Here is a 22,567-nt window from a genome sequence, read left to right as displayed (position 1 = left end):
TGCTGATCTCTCTACAGGGTGATTTGTTTGTAGCTGAATTCTGTACAAGTGATTTGTTTGCAGCTGAGCTCTTTACAGAATGGTTTCTTTGTAGCTGAACTCTCTACAGGGTGATTTGTTTGTAGCTGAAATCCCTACAAGGTAACTTCTTCTAGCTGATCTCTCTACAGGGTGATTTGTTTGTATCTGAACTCTCTACAGGTGGTTTCTTTGTAGCTGAACTCTCTACAATGTGACTTCTTCTAGCTGAACTCTCTACAAGGTGACTTGTTTCTAGCTGATCTCTCTACAGGGTGACTTGTTTGTAGCTGAATTCTCTACAGGTGATTTGTTTGTAGCTGAACTCTCTACATGGTGGTTTCGTTGTAGCTGAACTCTCTACAAGGTAACTTATTCTAGCTGATCTTTTTACACTGCATATTTGTTTGTAGCTGAGTTCTCTACAGGGTGATTTGTTTGCAGCTGAACTCTCTACATGGAAGTTTCATTGTAGCTGAACTCTCTACAATGTGACTTCTTCTAGCTGAACTCTCTACAGGGTGACTTGTTTCTAGCTGAACTCTCTACAGGTGATTTGTTTGCAGCTGAACTCTCTACATGGTGGTTTCTTTGTAGCTGAACTCTCTACAAGGTAACTTCTTCTAGCTGATCTTTCTACAGGGTGATTTGTTTGTAGCTGAATTCTCTACAGGGTGATTTATTTGCAGCTTAACTCTCTACAAGGTGACTTCTTCTAGCTGAACTCTCTACAGAGTGATTGATTTTTTTTGCAGCTGAACTCTCTACATGGTGGTTTCTTTGTAACTGAACTCTCTACAGGGTGATTTGTTTGTAGCTGAACTCTCTACAGGGTGATCTGTTCATAGCTGAACTCCCTATAAGGTAACTTCTTCTAGCTGATCTCTCTACAGGGTGATTTGTTTGCAGCTGAACTCTACATGGTAGTTTCTTTGTAGCTCTACAATGTGACTTCTTCTAGCTGAACTCTCTATAAGGTGACTTGTTTCTAGCTGATCTCTCTACAGGGTGACTTGTTTCTAGCTGAACTCTCTACAGGTGATTTGTTTGCAGCTGAACTCTCTACATGGTTTATTTCTTTGTAACTGAACTCCCTGCAAGGTGACTTCTTCTAGCTGATCTCTCTACAGGGAGATTTGTTTGTAGCTTAACTCTCTACAGGTGATTTGTTTGCAGCTGAACTCTCTACATGATGGTTTCTTTGTAGCTGAACTCTCTACAAGGTAATTTCTTCTAGCTGATCTCTCTACAGGCCGATTTGTTTGTAGCTGAACTCTCTACATGATGGTTTCTTTGTAGCTGAACTCTCTACAAGGTAATTTCTTCTATAGCTGATCTTTCTACAGGGTGATTTGTTTGTAGTTGAACTCTCTACATGATAGATTCTTTGTAGCTGAACTCTCTACAAGGTGATTTCTTCTATAGCTGATCTTTCTACAGGGTGATTTGTTTGTACCTGAACTATCTACATGATGGTTTCTTTGTAGCTGAACTCTCTACAAGGTAACTTCTTCTAGCTGATCTCTCTACAGGACAATTTGTTTGTACCTGAACTCTCACATGATTGTTTCTTTGAAGCTGAACTCTCTACAAGGTGATTTCTTCTAGCTGATCTTTCTACAGGGTGATTTGTTTGTAGCAGAACTCTCTACAAGGAAACTTCTTCTAGCTGATCTCTCTACAGGGAGATTTATTTGTAGCTGAACTCTCTATACATGATTTGTTTGCAGCTGAATTCTCTACATGATGGTTTCTTTGTAGCTGAACTCTTTACAAGGTAACTTCTTCTAGCTGATCTCTTTACAGGGTGAATTGTTTGTAGCTGAACGATCTACAAGGTAACTTCTTCTTACTTATCTCTCTACAGGGTGATTTGTTTGTAGCTGAACTTTCTACAAGGAAACCTCTTTTAACTGAGCTCTGTACAGGGTGAATTGTTTGTAGCTGAACTATCTACAAGGTAACTTCTTCTAGCTGATCTCTCTACAGGATGATTTGTTTGTAGCTGAACTATCTACAAGGTAACTTCTTCTAGCTGATCTCTCTACAGGGTGATTTGTTTGTAGCTGAATTCTGTATAGGTGATTTGTTTGCAGCTGAGCTCTTTACAGAATGGTTTCTTTGTAGCTAAACTCTCTACAAGGTAACTTCTTCTAGCTGATGTATCTACAGGGTCACTAGTTTGTAGCTGAATTCTCTACATGGTGGTTTCTTTGTAACTGAACTATCTACAAGGTGACATCTTCTAGCTGATCTTTCAACAGGGTGATTTGTTTGTAACTGAACTCTCTACAAGAAAACTTCTTCTAACTGATGTCTGAACAGGGTGAATTGTTTGTAGCTGAACTCTCTACAGGGTGATTTGTTTGTAGCTGATCTCTATACAGGTTACTTATTTCTAACTGATCTCTTGAATTCTGTTCAGGGTGACTGCTCTATTAGGATGACTGCTCTATTAGAGTATCTCGATCTCGCACTTGCTACACCAAGTTGGATTTCGTGTTATAACTCTGTGGCTTTAAGTCTGATTTTTCTACACCATTGAAGAGCCTTTCTAAGATGATAACTCCATCTGTACAGCAATTTCCAAAGCATTACCCCAAGTGGTTTATCTGGTAGGCGTGGCAAGCATAATAATAATAATAATAATAAAATTAAAAAATTAAAAATTAGCTAACCTCGATTGCGTAATTGTTACACACTGTTGATTTTTTCGCTGTATCTTCCTGGTTTTTAGCTCGATTACTTTCAAACCACAAAAGGTTTGAGGTTCAATAGTTAACCTATTCACCCACCGATTTTCAGCTTCTTCCCATACGCGGTTTACCCTGTAGGCGTGACAACATATTGGTGTTATTTTTCGTGCATAATCGCTCATAACTCTTTGCCTGTTTATGGTATTCCAGCCAAAGTTGGTACCGAGATGCGCCTTTATACTCCCCTTCTGTGTGCCAACTTTCAAGGCAATCGGATAACGCGTTCGCGTTTTATAGCAGTTTTTGTAAGTGTGCGAAAAGAGGAAGAAAAATAAGAAGAAAAAAAAAACGAAGAAACTAAGCCAATTTTTGAAGTCGCATATCTCAGGAATGCCTGAAGCGATTTCGCTCAAATTTGGAATGTGGAGTGCTGAAGGTGGAGGGAATCTACACAGCAAAATTTGTCTTGTTTCATCAAGGCAGCACAGAGCTACGGAGGTGCGAAAATTGCGTTTTCTTTCTTCCTGTCAATATACTCACGGGGTTGCGCGCTGGCTTCTTGGGCCGCACGACACACTACCGTGTGTCTTGATGTCCACTATAGTATATATACGTAGCTATGACCTCCTCCCTTGTTTCAGTGTTTTTTTTTTTTTTTAAATTTCTATCAAGAATTTGGTCCAGTATATTAGACTGGAACTGAATTCATCTATAATACATTATTTTGAAGCACATTACACTGAGCATGTTTCTTTTCACTGGCAAATGCCACAAACAGCAACACTGCCAGGCCAACATCTTCAAACATGAAAAATGAATTAGTATTGAAAACTAGACATGGTCATTTTTGGCACATGTGCTTACAATTCTAATACCCTGTGTAAAGCTGTGGTCAGACTACATGAGACTATCATGAAGCTACTGTACCAAACAGCTTGAAGAGAACAGAACTCCATAAAGTATTTGAACACACTACAAGCACTAAATCAGGAGCAGTGGAGCAGGCCAAAGAGTGAGGGGGCCAGGCCAGCTGTAAGTTGAAGACCAAAAAAAAAAAAAAAAAGGTCACAGCCTCTTGAAAATAGCTGCTCTCCACCAATTATATCTCCTTAATTTTATAACTATGTATACGTAGCTAAGTAACTTGCTACACTGCTTCTCTGAATACCGTGACTGCTCTATTAGAGTATCCGGATCCTGACTGTTCCATTAGAGTATCTGGATCTTTTCTTGCAAACAGTGTCCCATAAAAGTGGGGGGGGATGGCTCCCCTGGCCCCCCATCTCCACTGCCTATGTTTAAAATATCTACTCCTATATAGTCACTCATAGTTTGAACAATAAAAAACTAAGTGTACATCCTTTAAATCACAGCAAAAATAGTGTTCCAATACTACCTATTCTAACCCCGTCTTTATTCAGTATTGGAACAACTATTTTTAAAAACTCCCTATAACGAGACAAAATGAACCTCAAATCTATAAACGACTCTAATGTTATTCACTATTGAATGCTGTGGTCTGTTGAATTTTTGGACTATTGGTTCCAACACCAAAACATAGACGGAATAAATACAGTCAGTATTTGTGTATGAATTATGCTGTGAATGTTGCTATTACAGATGACAAGTAGTGGGCCAAGGTCAATGTTTGCATACATACAACAATCTAGCAGCAATACCAGGTAGAAATAATACTGTGAAGTGGGCCCTAGGTTCAAATATAGCCATTATCAACAATCACCTGTATGGCTTACTACATGTACCACATGTACCACATGCCATTGTCTATTTTGTTGTGTACACTGATAACACAGGGATCAGTTGGAGGACCAATGAACATGCATCAGTACATACTCTGTGCAGTGATAGTACACAACTGATGTATAAATTTTTAGCAAGGTGTAAATAACAAGACAAACTTTTTTGTGAAAGACTTGTCCATAATTTAACTGTCAAAAAAAAATCATTTTTGTCCATAAGCTCATAATTGCTAATTCAATTATAAACTTTTGCTCTTTTGACATAATCCAAAATTTCACTCATTTCAGAGCTATATAGTTCCCTATGAAATTTCAGGTCATTAGGCCTAAGAGTCCTTGCTTCCCATCACCTTAAAAGTGATCATCCAGTAAGGAAAGGTGGTTATTTTTCATTAATAACTAAATTTTCAGTATTATGGTACAATTACAAATCAAGGTAATATATGGAAGAGATAAAATAATATTGGCTCCTCCTGATTTTTGGTAGCTGTGATGGGAACAAGATTCAGCCTAACAATGTACTTCAGCATTATGACACTGTGCAGCCCAAGAAATTTTGACACTAACTATTCCATTATCTCAATGTTTACTGATTGTATGGGACTAATAAACTACACAACTATACATAGAGGAAGGCTGGCTAGGTGGGTTGAAGATCCACTTCAATGTTAGGGGAGGGAGCTTGAACCGTTTTTACAGCAGGAATAACAACCAAAATACTCTAATAAAACATTCAGTTAACTCTATAATGATCCAGGTTAACTTTACATATAATTATCAAGTGCCTAATTAACTCACTTTGGCAACAGTTGACAAACTGTCAGCAGTCACTCCACTACTACAGTGATCAGGGGCGAATCCAGACTTTTTAAAAGGGGGGTTCCACTTTGGAATTGCAACTTCAGCCTAGCTGTAGGTTGAAGACCAAAAAAAGGGGTCATCACCTACTGACAATAGCTGCCCCTCACCATAGATGCCCTCTCCAATTATATTTCCTTATTTATAACTAGATACATAGCTTGCTACACTGCTCCTCAAAAGACTACTGTGACTGCTCTATTAGAGTATTTCAAGTAAGAGCAGCTCTCTCAAAAGAGAACCCCCCCTGGATCTGCCCCTGGTGATTGAAAGAAAAATCAATGCAAAGATGTATGTCCTCATAATACCTTAATAGTATAATCACCATTATATATATAGAAACAGAGTTAGGGGTAACTAGTTACTTTTGTAACTAAGTTACGTAACTAATTACTTTTAAAGTAACTAGTAATATAACTAGTTACTTGCTTTGTAACTAGTAACTTGTAACTAGGAGTAATTGTCTGAAAAGTAACTAAGTTACAATAGTAACTAATTACAATAATTACATTGTAACTATAATTAATTATACTTTAAAAGCAAGAGCACTTCAATTTTTGTGCCATATATGCTACAGCCACATTAAGTAGACAGATTCTGTGTACTGTTCTCTATGATTCAGCTTGAGTAACAGACATAGCAATGGTTAAAACTGACCTGAAAAAGCCACAGAATTGTTATTTTAAGTGCACATATTTATTACATCCCTTAATGATGCATATCTGAGCAAAATTCATGTTACAAAAGCTAAAAACAAGTCATAATTTATACTACGAAAGTAACTAGTAACTAGAGTACTTAGTTACCTTTTGAAAAGTAGCTGTAACTAAGTTACATGGGATAAAAGTAATGTGTAACTAGTAACTAGTTACATTTCTGAAGTAACTACCCCAACTCTGTATAGAATATAGGACGCTGGAAGTAATTCATGCTGCAAGATCTTGGCAAACGTCAAGCTGCCTCTTCATCTTGCCATAAAATTATCTTGACCATATATACTTCTATATTTCTATACAGTGCTACTGTGCAGATGCTCTGGCAATGACTGTTCTTTGTTTGAAGGGAGGAATTCTTCTCATCCGAATTTGCCATTGCAACTGGGATCTGATAAAGAAGACTCATCAATACCTTAATTGTGTCCATCTATCTAGATGATGCATATGTGTGTATTATTAGTACTGTGAGTACATGATCTCCTGGTTTTTGACTATCAAGCAATCTATCATTTCCATTCGACTCCTCGTCTGGTTTTACTAACAGTTGAATTGTCTAGTCATTATCAACATTTAATGACATTAACATCATCACAGCCATTTCTTGGCTAGCACTATGTCAGCTATTTAACGGCTGTAACCTTTTCCAAAAGCTAAACAGTTGAGTCATTTCCATAGGTACAATAGGTATCACATACAATAGTTTATGCAAACAAAGTTGAAGTTCTTGGCATAATGAACTGTACTAGAGATTAGCATAGCAACTAGATAAAAGAGCAGGAGAACTGCTACCTTCGTCAAACTGATCTCCTAGAGTGAATTGCAAGAAAAGTACATGTATGTTCTACCTAAGTAAAGTAAACAAACCTGCAATTGTGTATATTTATTGCCATGCTTGCCTGGGAAGGAACTCCTCTGAGTTATATTTTTGTAGCAAGGGAGACACTTTGTTTCTTTTGTACATTGCAGATTTTGTTCGCTGCTGCATCAGTCTCTTTGATGAATGGTCATGATCTGATGGTGGCCTCTCACGTTCCTGATACATACACAAATACCAATATAATATACTATCACTGCATGCACACTTTCACATACTGTTTTGAGTAGTGCATCGTATCTCCTTATTTCTTCAGATTCACTTATAGTTTCCTGTAGCTCTCTCCCAGAACCTGCAATGATCATTAATTCTCATATAGTAAGATAGTAGACACTGTATGAAAACAGCAAGCAACACTGCTGTGTTCACAGGGCAGGCAACTTATAGCTAGTGTCTGCTATTTTAGATTGACTTACCAGTCAAGTAAGATTGTAGTGGTGAGGACAACTGTTGAGACATACTCGAACGTTGTGCATGTTGCAGTGATACTCTATCCACAACACTTTGGATCTGTTATACAACAAATAACAGTTATATTACTACCTAATAGTCTACATACAGAGTCTTCTGAAGTGTCATATTGCGCAACAACACTGCTCATTACAGAATGAAGAGACATATGCTCATCAATTCTAAGAGGCCTACATGAAAACAATAATCATACTGTGAATTTGCTGCTGCTGTGTATGCTTACATTACTTCACCGGTCACTTCAGGTATATACTGTTGATCACTTTCCTGATCAGTTACAGGTTGTTCTGGTTGTACTCTGAAGTTCTATTCATAAAGTAAACTACATATAACATGCGTTTACCTCCAAGTCAGACTTACACGTCTGCGCCTCTTTCGATACAATATCACTACCAGTATAAGTATTAGCACTGTTACAGGAATAATTCCTAATATACTAACTGCTATTAACCCATTTCCATTATTAGATGTAATAGGACTAGAACATGAACCATGACTCACCACCTAAATTAGAATGCTATCATTATATAGACCATGCACTTTGGTGCATACCTCATAACCAAAGACTGCTGACAGATTTCCTTGTCTTAAAGCATCAAGAGAGCTTTTAATACACTCAGAAGCTACTGGAGATAGTGTACCATTACCAAGTACAACAAACATAACCTGTGTACTATTCATATCAACTTTTTGAAGGTTTACATCTTCAATCTAAAATTTTGAACACAATATTATGTACCAATAGTTTATCAAAACTTACATAGAACAGATTGCTGCTTGGATTACATTGCTTGTCTTGTAACTGAAGAAAACCTGCATTAACTGCAAGAGCAAGCTTACTTACTAAGGAATTGTCTCCAGTTAACGCAAAGAGTTCTTTCCTCAGTTTCACAATGAAACAGTATTGAAAATTTATACTTTTGGTACTTGGTATGACATCTGTTGGACTAACTGTCATTGAATGTGCTGGGCTTTTAGAGACAACTATTGTAGTAGACAAGTAGATAGAAGATGTTGTTGTGTGTATTGTTTCCACACTAAAGGCTGAGCTTGTTGAATGCTGTGCAATAGAAGAGGAGCCACTAAAAGATGTCACACCTGTACTGGAATTTAATTGGTTTACCATAGAATATGAAGATGGTAGGGACACAAGTGATGTTGAGACGTTGTTGTCAGCACTTAACAGCTCTGTTGATACAGTAGTTAAGACACTAGTGCTTGTAAACTGCTGCAATGTAGAATTTACTGAAGAAATCGACATCAATAATACTGCAGTAGGCACATCACTGGCTGAAATTTCGGTAGAAGGTGAAGAGGAACTTGTTACTGTTGTAGTATATATGAGCACTGTTGTAGAATGAACAAGTGATGAGGTTGAGTTTAGTAATTGTAATGGGGTGGTGACATGCAAGGTACTGGCACTACTGGAATCAATCATTGCTGATGACAATGAAATGTTGAGTAGAGATGACATTCTAGAGACAGGCATAGCTACAATACTACTGGGTGGGTCGGCACTACTCAAAACACTATTGCTTGATAATGTGGTGGGTGGCACTAAAGTACTTAAATCAACCGACCCTCTTGTTGGTGCATGCAATTTGGTTGTAACATTCTGAAAGCTAGTTGTGAGTGTTTCAAGTACAAAACTTGTTGAATTAATTAATGGCCGTGTTGACATATCCATTGCACTAGAAGCGGTAGCATTTCCACTAGTCTGACTCATTTGACTGGCTGGTGCTGAAAAGCTTTGCAATACAACTGATGTTCCTGATGACGGTGATTCACTATCCAATACTGAAGGACTATTTGTGGTTACACTAGCAATAGAAGACAATGTAGTTAGTGAGGAAGTTACTGTACTAGCCATAGTGGCTGATGAACTAGTCATCATCGCAGGCAAATTGTTTGCACTAGAGTAACTATGTGAGGATGAAATGTCTGTTGTTACAGCAGTGAACATAGTATTAGAATAATTAGATGATATGGAATTTAGCAAAGTGGTAACAGTGTATTCTGGTGATGATATTAGACCACCAGTTGTAACCAAATCCGTAACTACACCAATAGTGGTTATGTCAGTTAACACTTGTGAAATTGTAGTCACCACTGAAGGATGGGAATTAGATGACACTGGTGAAACAGATTGTTCAAATATTTCAGATGTAACAGGTGAAAAAGCACTGACAGTTGTAACTGCTGCTGAGGAAATATTTACACTTGCAGTACTTTGAATAAAGCTGGTAGTTACTTTACTAGACAATTGTGTTGATAATTCAGTATACAGTATGGTATTAGATCTGCCATGTGTAGAAGATGATGATGCAGATGATACTGATGTAAGTTGTGGCAATACAGAAGAGGGAATATCCTGTATAACATAACTTGACAAACTGATTGTTCTAGACAGGCTGGCAATGTCAAGTGACGATAATTCTGGCACACCAGTAAAAGTTACAACTGTGGTACCACGGCTTGGCTGATCAGTTACTAATGATGACAAGTTAAGTGTTGTAAAACTTGGAGCAGTCTTAATCTTTGTTGTACTTATATTGGTAGCTTCTAGCTCTGTAGTCAATGAAGGTAGTGTTGTACTGGATAATGTGACTGTAGAAACACTTGTAACTTGTAATGGACCAGGTAATTGTACAGTGGATGTTGTATATTTATGAAGTACAGTAGTTGTGGGCTCTGGTAGTGATTCTAAACTACTCACAGTCATCAAATATGTAGTTGCGCTGTTTGTATTGGAGACATAATCAGGTGTGGTCATCACCTCTGGCTGAGACACAGGAGAAGCTAATATAGATGATGATTGAGTATGTGTAGTGATGATGGTTTCTAGATGAAGTGATGCAGCTGATTCATTTGCTGTTATTACAATGGTCTCTAAAAACAACGCTGTGTCAGAGTTAGTCACACTACTATTGAAAAACGTAAGTGATGTACTTTCTGTTCTACTTAGTGAATGTGTAACTGGAGTAACTACTGTAAAGTGAGAAGTTGGTGAGTCACCAGTGAATAACTTTACAGTAGATGTTGGTGTACTAGATGTTAGTATAGAGTCAATCGGTTCACTTACAATGATGGAAGTATATGTGATAAAATCCATCACTAATGTGATGGATGTTACTGGTGAAGTTGTTATGGACATTTCTACTGACAATGGAGTTGTTAGAATGGTAGGAGATGATGATATAAAAACACTAACAGAATCATTTACTGCTGGAATCAGAGTAGATGGTGATGATGTGTTGATGGTGGTTGTTATATTAGAAGGTCTTATTAGTTCATCAGTTGATGAAGTTGGTGTTGGTATGATAACAGCTATAGTAGAACTAACTTCATAATCACTTGAAACTGGTGATGATGATATTTTATATACAGGATTTCTGGCTGAGGTACTATCATACATTACAACAGGACTGGTACTCAATGGAACTATTGGTAGCACTGATCCAGTGGTATAGATACTGTCAGTTTCATTTAATACTGACTGAAAACTTATCAAATTCATTGATGTACTTGTTTCTGGTGTAGCCAGAATTGCTGCAGACCCATCCTGTACCAATGAGTAAGTGTCCTGAGCTACACTAGTGAAGGATTGTGATAATGATAACAGATTGTCTGTTGTCACACCTCCTATTACACTACTAGTAGTTGTTGACAATTGGTATGTAGTAGGTACTGAGCTGGTTGAAGATGATTCAACATGTGAAAGCGACGTGACAACAACAGATTTCACTATGTAGTCAAGTGATGACAGATCAGGTAGACCAGTAGAAGCTACAACTGTGATACCACTGCTTGACTGATCAGTTGATAGTGATGGAGGTTTTGGTATTGTAGAACTTGAAGCAATCATTATGCCTGTAACACTTATACTAATGTCTGCTAAGTCTGAAGGTAATGATGATGAAATAATAGAGGCTGTTGGAACTTGTAATGATTCACGTAATATTACTGTGGATGTATAATCAGCTGATGAAGTCAATGAAGGCCTAACAAGTTGTGATGTTGTATCTGGTAGGATCGGTGAAGTAACAATATTTAATGCAGTGATAATACTTGTACTAATCATTGCTGGAGATGATGAACTAGAGAGTGGAAAAGATGATGTCTTTGATATAGACAAAGTTTCAGTATTAACATTACTTAACATTGCAGTGGATAGTACTACAGGAGATAAATCAGTTACCATTCCTGGTATGAGAGATGGATCTACAATGAAAGCAATGGTTGATGCTCTAGTACTACTAATAGGCTGAACAAGTGAAGATGGCAGATTTACAGAAAGACTTGATGTAACAATTTCAGAAGTAAATTCAACAACCATGGAAACTAACCCAAATATTACTGTATCTTCATGAGGCACAGTAGCACTGGTTTCTGGCAAACTACTCACTGTCGTCAAGCCTGTAGCTACACTGGAGACGTAATGAAGTGTGGTTGTCACCTCTGACTGAGATAGTGGAGATGCTAATATAGACAATGGAGGCGATGAATGAGTATATACAGTGGTGATGGTTTCTAAATGAAGTGACCCAGTTGATTTGCTTGTTACACTGGTCTCCATTAGTGATGTTGTACTAGTGGGTACAGAATTAATCATGCTACTGTTGTGAAAAGTAAGAGATGAGCTTATGACAATAGTAGTTGGAGTAGTCATAGTCACTTCTGCTCTACTACTGTTCATGACACTTAATAAATGTGTAACTGGAGTAACTACTATAAAGCGAGAAGTTGGTGAGTTTAGTGTATCAACAGTAAATGACCTTATAGTAGATGTTGGTGTAGTAGACGTTAGTATAGAGTCAAGTGATGATGTAGTTGGTTCACTTACAATGATGGAAGCATATGTGATAAAATCCATCACTGATGTGATGGATGTTACTGGTAAAGTTGTTATGGACATTTCTACTGACAATGGAGTTGTTATAATGGTAGGAGATGATAGTATAGAAACACTAACAGAATCGTTTACTACTGGTATCACAGTAGATAGCGATGATGTGATGATGGTGGTTGTTGTATTAGAAGATCTTATTAGTTCATCAGTTGTTGAAGTTGGTGTTGGTAGGATAACAGCTATAGTAGAACCAATTTCATATTCACTTGGAACTGGTGATGATATTTGATATACAGGATTTCTGGTTGAGGTACTATCATACATTACAACAAAACTGGTACTCAATGGAACTATTGGTAGTACTGTTCCAGTGGAATAGATACTGTCAGTTTCACTCAATACTGACTGAAAATTTGTCATACTTGTTTCTGGTGTAGTTGAAACTGCTGTAGACCCATCCTCCAAGTTGAATGATGTGATTTGTACCAATGAGTAAGTGTCCTGAGCTACACTAGTGAAGGATTGTGATAATGATAACAGACTTCCTGTTGTCACACCTCCTATTACACTACTGGTAGTTGTTGACAATTGGTGTGTAGTAGGCACTGAGCTGGTTGAAGATGATTCGACATCTGAAAGTGACATGACAATGACAGATGTCACTATGTAGTCAAGTGATGACAGATCAGGTAGACTAGTAGAAGCTAAAACTGTGATGCCACTGCTTGACCGATCAGTTGACAATGGTGGGGTTTTCTGTATTATAGTACTTGGAGCAGAAGTGACAAAACTTGGAGAAGATGATGTCATTGACATAGACACAGCTTCAACATCAACACTACTTAACATCACAGAGGATAGTACCACAGATAAATCAGGTACTATTCCTGATATGTGGGATGGATTTACAAGAAAAGTGATGCTTGGCGTTCTAGACTGAAAAAGTGAAGATGGCAAATTTACAGAAAGAGTTGGTGCAATTGTTTCAGAAATAAATTCAGCAGCCATGGAAACTGAATTAATCACTGTTGTTATATCTTCGTGAAGCACAGTAGCACTGATTTCTGGTAAACTACTCTCTGGAATCAAGCCTGTAGCTACATTGGAGACATAATGAGGTGTGGTTGCTACCTCTGACTGAGACTCAGGAAAAGCTACAATAGATGAAGAAGACGATGAATCAGTATGTGCAGTAGTAATGGCTTCTAAATAAAGTGATGCAATTGATTCACTTGTTACACTGGCCTCTAACAGTGACGTTGTGTTAGTGGGGACAGAGTTAATCATGCTACTATCGTGAATAGTAAGTGATGGGCTTATAGCAATAGTGGTTGGTGTAGTTATAGTCACTTCTGTTCTACTACTGCTTGTGACACTTAATAAATGTGTAACTGGAGTAACTAACGTAAAGTGAGAAGTTGGTGAGTTTAGCGTATCAACAGTAAATGACCTTATAGTAGATGTTGGTGTAGTAGACATTAGTATAGAGTCAAGTGATGATGTAGCTGGTTCACTTACAATGATGGAAATAGATGTGATAAAATCCATCACTGATATGATTGATGTTACTGGTGACGTTGTTGTGGACATTTCTACTGACAATGTAGTTGTTATAATGGTAGGAGACGATAGTATAGAAACGTTAACAGAATCATTTACTACTGGTATCACAGTAGATGGTGATGATGTGATGATGATGGTTGTTGTATTAGAAGATCTTATTAGTTCATCAGTTGATGAAGTTGGTGTTGGTACAATAACAGCTGTAGTAGAACTAATTTCATATTCACTTGGAACTGGTGATGATATTTGATATACAGGATTTCTGGCTGAGGTACTATCATACATTACAACAGGACTGGTACTCAATGGAACTATTGGTAGCACTGCTCCAGTGGAATAGATACTGTTAGTTTCACTCAATACTGACTGCAAAATTGTCAAATTCATTGATATGCTTGTTTCTGGTGTAGTCAAAACTGCTGTAGAATCATCCTCCAAGTTAAATGATGTGGTTTGTAACAATGTATAACTATCCTGAGCTACAGTAGTGAAGGATTGTGATAATGATAACAGATTGTCTGTTGTCACACCTCCTATTACACTACTAGTAGTTGTTGACAATTGGTATGTAATAGGTACTGAGCTGGTTGAAGATGATTCAACATGTGAAAGTGACGTGACAACAACAGATGTCACTATGTAGTCAAGTGATGACAGATTAGGTATATTGATAGAAGCTACAACTGTGATACCACTACTTGACTGATTAGTTGACAGTGATGGTGTTTTTGGTATTGTAGTACTTGGAGCAATCTTTATGCCTGTAGCACTTACATTTCTGTCTGCTAACTCTGAAGTTAATGACAATGAGGCAGTTGGAACTTGTAATGAATCACGTAACGTTAGTATAGATGTATAATCAATTAACAAAGTTGATGATGGTTGAACAAGTTGGGATGTTATATCTGGTAGGATCACTGAGGTAACATTATCCAAAGCAGTGACAATACTTGTACTAATCATTACTGGAGGTAATAAAGTGAAGGTTGGAGATGATGTCTTTGATGTAGACAAAGCTACGATGCTAGTTAATGCACCAATATTAACATTACTTATCATCTCAGAGGATGATGCTACAGATGAATCAGTTACTATTCCCAATACTGTGGATGGATGTACTATAAAAGTGATGGTTGATGCTTTGGTACTACTACTACTGCTACTAGGCTGAAAAGATGAAGATGGCAGATTAACAGAAACAGTTGATGCAATTATTTCAGAAACAAAATCAACTGCCATGGAAACTGAACTAATTTCCATCCCAAATGTTGCCATATCTTCATGAGGGGCAGTAGCACTTGTTATTGCACTGGTCTGCAATAGCGATGCTGTACTAGTGGGTACAGAGTTAATCATGCTACTGTTGTGAAAAGAAAGTGATGGGTTTATAGCAATAGTGGTTGGTGTAACTATAGTCACTTCTGTTCTACTACTGCTTGTGACACTTAATAAATGTGCAACTGGAGTAACTAACGTAAAGTGAGAAGTTGGTGAGTTTAGTGTATCAACAGTAAATGACCTTATAGTAGATGTTGGTGTAGTAGACGTTAGTATAGAGTCAAGTGATGATGTAGTTGGTTCACTTACAATGATGGAAGCATATGTGATAAAATCCATCACTGATGTGATGGATGTTACTGGTAAAGTTGTTATGGACATTTCTACTGACAATGGAGTTGTTATAATGGTAGGAGATGATAGTATAGAAACACTAACAGAATCGTTTACTACTGGTATCACAGTAGATAGCGATGATGTGATGATGGTGGTTGTTGTATTAGAAGATCTTATTAGTTCATCAGTTGTTGAAGTTGGTGTTGGTAGGATAACAGCTATAGTAGAACCAATTTCATATTCACTTGGAACTGGTGATGATATTTGATATACAGGATTTCTGGCTGAGGTAATATCATACATTACAACAGAACTGGTAGTCAATGGAACTATTGGTAGTACTGTTCCAGTGGAATAGATACTGTCAGTTTCACTCAATATTGACTGAAAATTTGTCAAATTCATTGATAGACTTGTTTCTGGTGTAGTCAAAACTGCTGTAGAGTCATCCTCCAAGTTAAAAGATGTGGTTTGTAACAATGTGTAACTGTCCTGAGCTACAGTAGTGAAGGATTGTGATAATGATAACAGATTGTCTGTTATCACACCTCCTATTACACTACTAGTAGTTGTTGACAATTGGTGTGTAGTTGGTACTGAGCTGGTTGAAGATGATTCAACATCTGAAAGTGACATGACAATGACAGATGTCACTATGTAGTCAAGTGATGACAGATCAGGTAGACTAGTAGAAGCTACAACTGTGATACCACTGCTTGACCGATCAGTTGACAATGGTGGGGTTTTCTGTATTATAGTACTTGGAGCAGAAGTGGCAAAACTTGGAGAAGATGATGTCATTGACATAGACACAGTTTCAACATCAACACTACTTAACATTACAGAGGATAGTACCACAGATAAATCAGGTACTATTCCTGATATGTGGGATGGATTTACAAGAAAAGTGATGCTTGACATTCTAGACTGAACAAGTGAAGATGGCAAATTTACAGAAAGAGTTGGTGCAATTGTTTCAGAAATAAATTCAGCAGCCATGGAAACTGAATTAATCACTGTTGTTATATCTTCGTGAAGCACAGTAGCACTGATTTCTGGTAAACTGCTCTCTGGAATCAAGCCTGTAGCTACATTGGAGAAATAATGAGGTGCGGTTGTTACCTCTGACTGAGACTCAGGAAAAGCTACAATAGATGAAGAAGACGATGAATCAGTATGTGCAGTAGTAACGGCTTCTAAATAAAGCGATGCAATTGATTCACTTGTTACACTGGCCTCTAATAGTGATGTTGTGTTAGTGGGGACAGAGTTAATCATGCTACCATCGTGAATAGTAAGTGATGGGTTTATGACAGTAGTGGTTGGTGTAATTATAGTCACTTCTGTTCTACTACTGCTTGTGACACTTAATAAATGTGTAACTGGAGTAACTACTGTAAAGTGAGAAGTTGGTGAGTTTAGTGTATCAACAGTAAATGACATTACAGTAGATGTTGGTGTACTAGATGTTAGTATAGAGTCAAGTGTTGATGTAGCCGGTTCACTTACAATGATGGAAGTAGATGTGATAAAATCCATCACTGATGATGTGATCGATGCTACTGGCGCATTAATAGTGGACATTTCTACTGACAATGGAGTTGTTATAATGGTAGGAGATGATAGTATAGAATCACTAACAGAATCATCTACTACTGGTATCACAGTAGATGGCGATGATGTGATGATGGTGGTTGTTGTATTAGAAGATCTTATTAGTTCATCAGTTGATGAAGTTGGTTTCAGTGTGATAACAGCTGTAGTAGAACTAATTTCATATTCACTTGGAACTGGTGATGATATTTGATATACAGGATTTCTGGCTGAGGTACTATCATACGTTACAACAGGCAATGGAACTATTGGTAGCACTGTTCCAGTGGAATAGATACTGTTAGTTTCACTCAATACTGACTGAAAAATTGTCAAATTCATTGATATACTTGTTTCTGGTGTAGTCGAAACTGCTGTAGAGTCATCCTCCAAGTTAAATGATGTGGTTTGTAACAATGTGTAACTGTCCTGAGCTATGCTAGTGAAAGATCGTGATAATGACAACAGACTGTCTGTTGTCACACCTCCTATTACACTACTAGTAGTTGTTGACAATTGGTATGTAGTAGGTACTGAGCTGGTTGAAGACGATTCAACATAAAGTGATGCGACAACAACAGATGTCACTATGTAGTCAAGTGATGACAGATCAGGTAGACTGGTAGAAGTTACAACTGTGATACCACTGCTTGACTGATTAGTTGACAGTGATGGTGTTTTTGGTATTGTAGTACTTGGAGCAATCCTTATGCCTGTAGCACTTAAATTTCTGTCTGCTAACTCTGAAGTTAATGACAATGAGGCAGTAGACACAGTTGGAACTTGTAATGAATCACGTAACATTAGTGTGGATACATAATCAATTAACAAAGTTGATGATGGTTGAACAAGTTGGGATGTTATATCTGGTAGGATCACTGAGGTAACATTATCCAAAGCAGTGACAATACTTGTACTAATCATTACTGGAGGTAATGAAGTGAAGGTTGGAGATGATGTCTTTGATGTAGACAAAGCTACGATGCTAGTTAATACACCAATATTAACATTACTTATCATCTCAGAGGATGATGCTACAGATGAATCAGTTACTATTCCCAGTACGGTGGATGGATGTACGATAAAAATGATGGTTGATGCTCTGGTACTACTACTGCTACTAGGCTGAAAAGGTGAAGATAGTAGATTAACAGAAACAGTTGATGCAATTATTTCAGAAACTGCCATGGAAACTGAACTAATCTCCATCCCAAATGTTGCCATATCTTCATGAAGTGCAGTAGCACTTGTTATTGTACTGGTCTCCAATAGCAATGTTGTACTAGTGGGTACAGAGTTAATCATGCTACTGTTGCGAAAAGAAAGTGACGGATTTATAGCAATAGTGGTTGGTGTAGCTATAGTCACTTCTGTTCTACTACTGCCTGTGACACTTAATAAATGTGTAACTGGAGTAACTAACGTAAAGTGAGAAGTTGGTGAGTTTAGTGTATCAACAGTAAATGACCTTATAGTAGATGTTGGTGTAGTAGACATTAGTATAGAGTCAAGTGATGATGTAGCTGGTTCACTTATAATGATGGAAGCATATGTGAAAAAATCCATCACTGATGTGATGGATGTTACTGGTGACGTTGTTGTGGACATTTCTACTGACAATGGAGTTGTTATAATGGTAGGAGAAGATAGTATAGAAACATTAACAGAATCATCTACTACTGGTATCACAGTAGATGGTGATGATGTGATGATGATGGTTGTTGTATTAGAAGATCTTATTAGTTCATTGGCTGATGAAGTTGGTGTTGGTGCAATAACAGCTGTAGTAGAACTAAGTTCTGGAACTGGTGATGATATTTGAAATACAGGATCTCTGGTTGATGCACTATCATACATTACAACAGAATTGGTGCCTAGTGAAACTATTCTGGACATTGTTGACAACACTGGTGATGATATTATTTGTGATATCGTACTGATAACATGATTACTGGATGACAATAATGATGTAGCTGATTCAAGTATGCTATTGGTACTAGGCAATGAGTTGGTTGAAGTTGATTCAACATATGACAGTGATGTTGTAACAGTTGTCAAAAATGTTGACTGTTCGGGTACACTAGTATAAATTAAAACTGTTCTACTACTGAGTGGATGATGATCAGATATTAGTGATAATGATTCCAGTATTGTGGTACTAGCTGGAGCAATCCTTATCCCTGTAGCATTTAAATTTGTGACTGCTGATTCTGTGTTCAATGGAGACAATGATGATGAGTTTGTAAAAACAGTTGGAACTTGTATTGAATCAAATAAAGTGGATATATAATCAGTTGATATGGTTGATAATGGTTGAAAAAGTTGTGATGTTGTGTCTATTAGGATCAGTGAAGTAACACCATTCAATGCAGTGACAATACTTGTACTAATCACTGATGAACTTGAGTTTGGAGAAGATGTTGTTTGTGTAGACAAAGTTATGACACTACTTAATGCACCAATATTAACACTACTTAACATTGCAGTGGATAGTACTACAGCAGATGAATCATTTACTACTCCTGGTGTGAGGGGTGAGTCTGCGCTAATAGTGATTGTTGGTGCTCCAGTAATAGGCTGAACAAGTGACGATGGCACATTTACGGAGATAGTTGATGTAATAATTGTTTCAGAATTAAAATGAACAGAAACTGAGTTAATCTCCGTCTCAAATGTTGTTATATCTTCATGAGGCAGAGTAGCTGTGGGTTCTGGCATTAATTCAAAATTACTTTCTGTCACCATACTGGTAATTACACTGCTCATACTTGAGACATAATAAGATACACTTGTCACCTCCAACTGAGATATTGGAGCTAATATAGACAATGAAGATGATGATTGAGTGTCTGTGCCTAAATGAAGTGATGCAGTTTCACTTGCTGTTATTATACTGGTCTCTAGTAGAAGTAATACTGTGCTAGTGAGTACAGAGTTAATCATGCTACTACTGAAAAAAGTAAGTGACGGGCTTATGACAATAGTGGGTGGTGTAGTTATAGTCACTTCTGTTCTACTACTGCTTGTGACATTTGAAAAATGCGTAACTGGAGTAACTGCTGTAAGGTGATAAGTTGGTGAGTTTAGCATATCAACAGTAAATGACCTTATAGTAGATGTCGGTATACTAGACAATGGTATAGAGTCAAGTGATGATGTAGCTGGTTCACTTACAATGATGGAAGTAAATGTGATAAAATCCATCACTGATGATATGATGGATGTTACTGGTGAAGTTGTTGTGGACATAATGGTAGGAGATGATAGTATAGAAACACTAACATAATCATTTACTACTGGTATCACAGTAGATGGTGATGATGTGATGATAGTGGTTGTTGTATTAGAAGATCTTATTGCACTTATTAGTTCATCTGTTGATGAAGCTGGTGTTAGTGTCGGTTCAATGACAACTGTAGTAGAACTAACACTTAAAATTGATGATGATATTTGAAAGGTGTTTAGCTGATGTACTGTAAGCAACGAAAGTGACGTCTCTTGTAACTCATTTGAAATATGTGACAATGATGGAGTATTGTCCACTAGGTAAGTACGCTCATGTACTGATTCTTGTGGAAACACAGTTGCAGTTGAAATACTTGTACCAATGCTACTAGATTGACTAAGCATTGACAAAAAGCTCATAGAAGGCACTGGTACAACTGTTCCCGGGTTAAACAGCACAGTGGCAGATCCTGCATGAAATGAAGTGAGTATGCCACTGCTTTGGGTATTCATGATTGGATCTTGTGTTGTTACTGGACTGTTAATATCTGTAGCTACACTCATTGTTTCACTGCCACTGGGGGTAATATGAAATATTTCATGTACAAGTACAGAGCTTGCTAGTGATGATTCAATAGGCAATAATGATGATGGAATAGTACTTCTCAGTATAGACCCATGTGATGATAGTTGAGTTGTGCTTGTAGAAATTACACCCGTAGCACTACTACTGTTAGACTGGTCTAGTGTTGATGATGACAATGTAGCATTTGGAATAATACTTGCATTTGTATCAGTAAGTGATAAGACTGTATCCCATGGAGAAGTAGATGGGACTGGAGAAGATGACAAATGACTACTTGTTGTTACCACTGATGATGATACATGATCAATTGTAATGACTTGTACCAATGGTGATGCTGAGCTCAAAGATACTGATGAAGTAACATTGTGTGTGGTTGGGACAACACTTGTATTGATTATTACTGGAGATGATGGACTGGACAGTAGAGAAGATGTTATCATTGAAGATAATGATTCAATACTTACAGATAAAGTGATATTTGTTGGTGTAATGGTCATTTGTTCATGTACTCTGGTTGAATGTCTTACTCCAGTGGAGGTAGCAATGAATGCAATGCTGCTGCTTGGTAGAGTAAGTGAAGTAGAAGATGTAACAATTTCAGATGTTAATGCAACAGTGGAGTGAATTTGTTCACTAATAAGCATGGAATTAAGTGATGAAATGATACCATCTTCAGATATCATATTAGTTGGTTCTAGTAATAGCACTAAATTGCTTTGATCTATAGCAGTATTGCTCTGAACTGTAATACTTGACACATAAGTAGATGTTATGAAGGTGGTCGTTGTTGGAGTAGATTGCACTGCTATCAGTGACACACTGTTAGTAGTAACGTCCATTGTTCCTGTAAGAGTACAACACATTAGTTACACCTTTATATTACTTATTTTACCATTTGGAGTGTTCTTATGTTAACCCTTACAAAGTACTTTGCAAAAGAATTAGCAGGCAAGGTAAATGTAGAATCAAAAGTATGCTTTTCTGATGCTGAATGGGCATGTCCCTTCAGTGTATATTATTGACCATGGTGACTACATGTCAGAAGATGCTGCCTATGAACCATCTGACTACTGGAAAGTAGCGTACAGGCAATACAGCCTAGGGTATCTTGGGAGAGGCAATCATAAAACCATACCCTCTTGTGTAGTATGGAGAGTGTGTGATCAATACCCATTTAAAACCAGCTACATGCCTACAGTCAGCAGGGGTGAGATTGTATACGCACCCAAGTGAGCAATACAGTTTCAAGTTAAAACAATTACGTTTCTTCTGTGAATGAAGGCTATTAATGGATCGCATAAAAGTACCCTCGAAGGTTACCTTCGAATCCTTTTACACCATTTTGTCATGGTTAAGTTGTAGAGATGAAGGGGAATTTCCTTGTGTCATTACTTTTAGTTTGTTTCATTCCTACTTAATTCCTAATAATTTTAACTCTTTGAACCAAATCAAAAGGAAAAATGGTACCAGACACATTAGAAAAGCAACTCCTGACTATCAATAATATTACTAGCAAAACAAGGTGTCCATTTTACTTCTTTTGCAGTTGTATTTGTGGCTAGAGTTAGATACTATAAAAATATGCTGAAACTGGAAACTAGACCAAACATGTTGACATGTTCACCTCACAATATCACATTCCTCATGTAATCCAGAATAACTGGCAATCACTCTGTGATCTAAACCATTCAGGTAGTCGGTGTGTAGATAGGCTGATCATCGTAGGAGTGCCCTTTGATAATTT

General features: G+C 37.4%; 2 protein-coding genes across 2 annotated transcripts in view; both read right to left on the bottom strand.

Moving 5' to 3' along the window:
- Nucleotides 1-6,631: 6,631 nt before the first annotated feature.
- On the bottom strand, nucleotides 6,632-13,370 carry LOC136264055 (uncharacterized). The gene is made up of 9 exons (XM_066058736.1): nucleotides 8,154-13,370; nucleotides 7,946-8,104; nucleotides 7,754-7,897; nucleotides 7,617-7,699; nucleotides 7,482-7,563; nucleotides 7,339-7,432; nucleotides 7,141-7,214; nucleotides 6,913-7,081; nucleotides 6,632-6,855 (listed from the first exon to the last, which is right to left on the bottom strand). Exons 1-8 carry the CDS (start codon nucleotides 13,248-13,250, stop codon nucleotides 6,929-6,931), a joined length of 5,886 nt encoding a protein of 1,961 aa, XP_065914808.1. The 5' UTR covers nucleotides 13,251-13,370; the 3' UTR covers nucleotides 6,632-6,855; nucleotides 6,913-6,928.
- The window catches only part of LOC136264807 (uncharacterized), an 18,225-nt gene continuing 8,931 nt past the window's right edge, over nucleotides 13,274-22,567 (bottom strand). The window contains exons 2-3 of the mRNA XM_066059576.1: nucleotides 13,344-21,667; nucleotides 13,274-13,279 (exon numbers count right to left, since the gene is read on the bottom strand). Coding sequence (XP_065915648.1) covers nucleotides 13,274-13,279; nucleotides 13,344-21,667 — 8,330 coding nt within the window. The remainder of the gene's footprint in view (nucleotides 13,280-13,343; nucleotides 21,668-22,567) is intronic.

Source organism: Dysidea avara, chromosome 8, assembly GCF_963678975.1.
Source record: "Dysidea avara chromosome 8, odDysAvar1.4, whole genome shotgun sequence".
NCBI classification, from domain to species: Eukaryota; Metazoa; Porifera; class Demospongiae; order Dictyoceratida; family Dysideidae; genus Dysidea; species Dysidea avara.
This window is presented reverse-complemented; position numbering and strand designations above follow the sequence as displayed.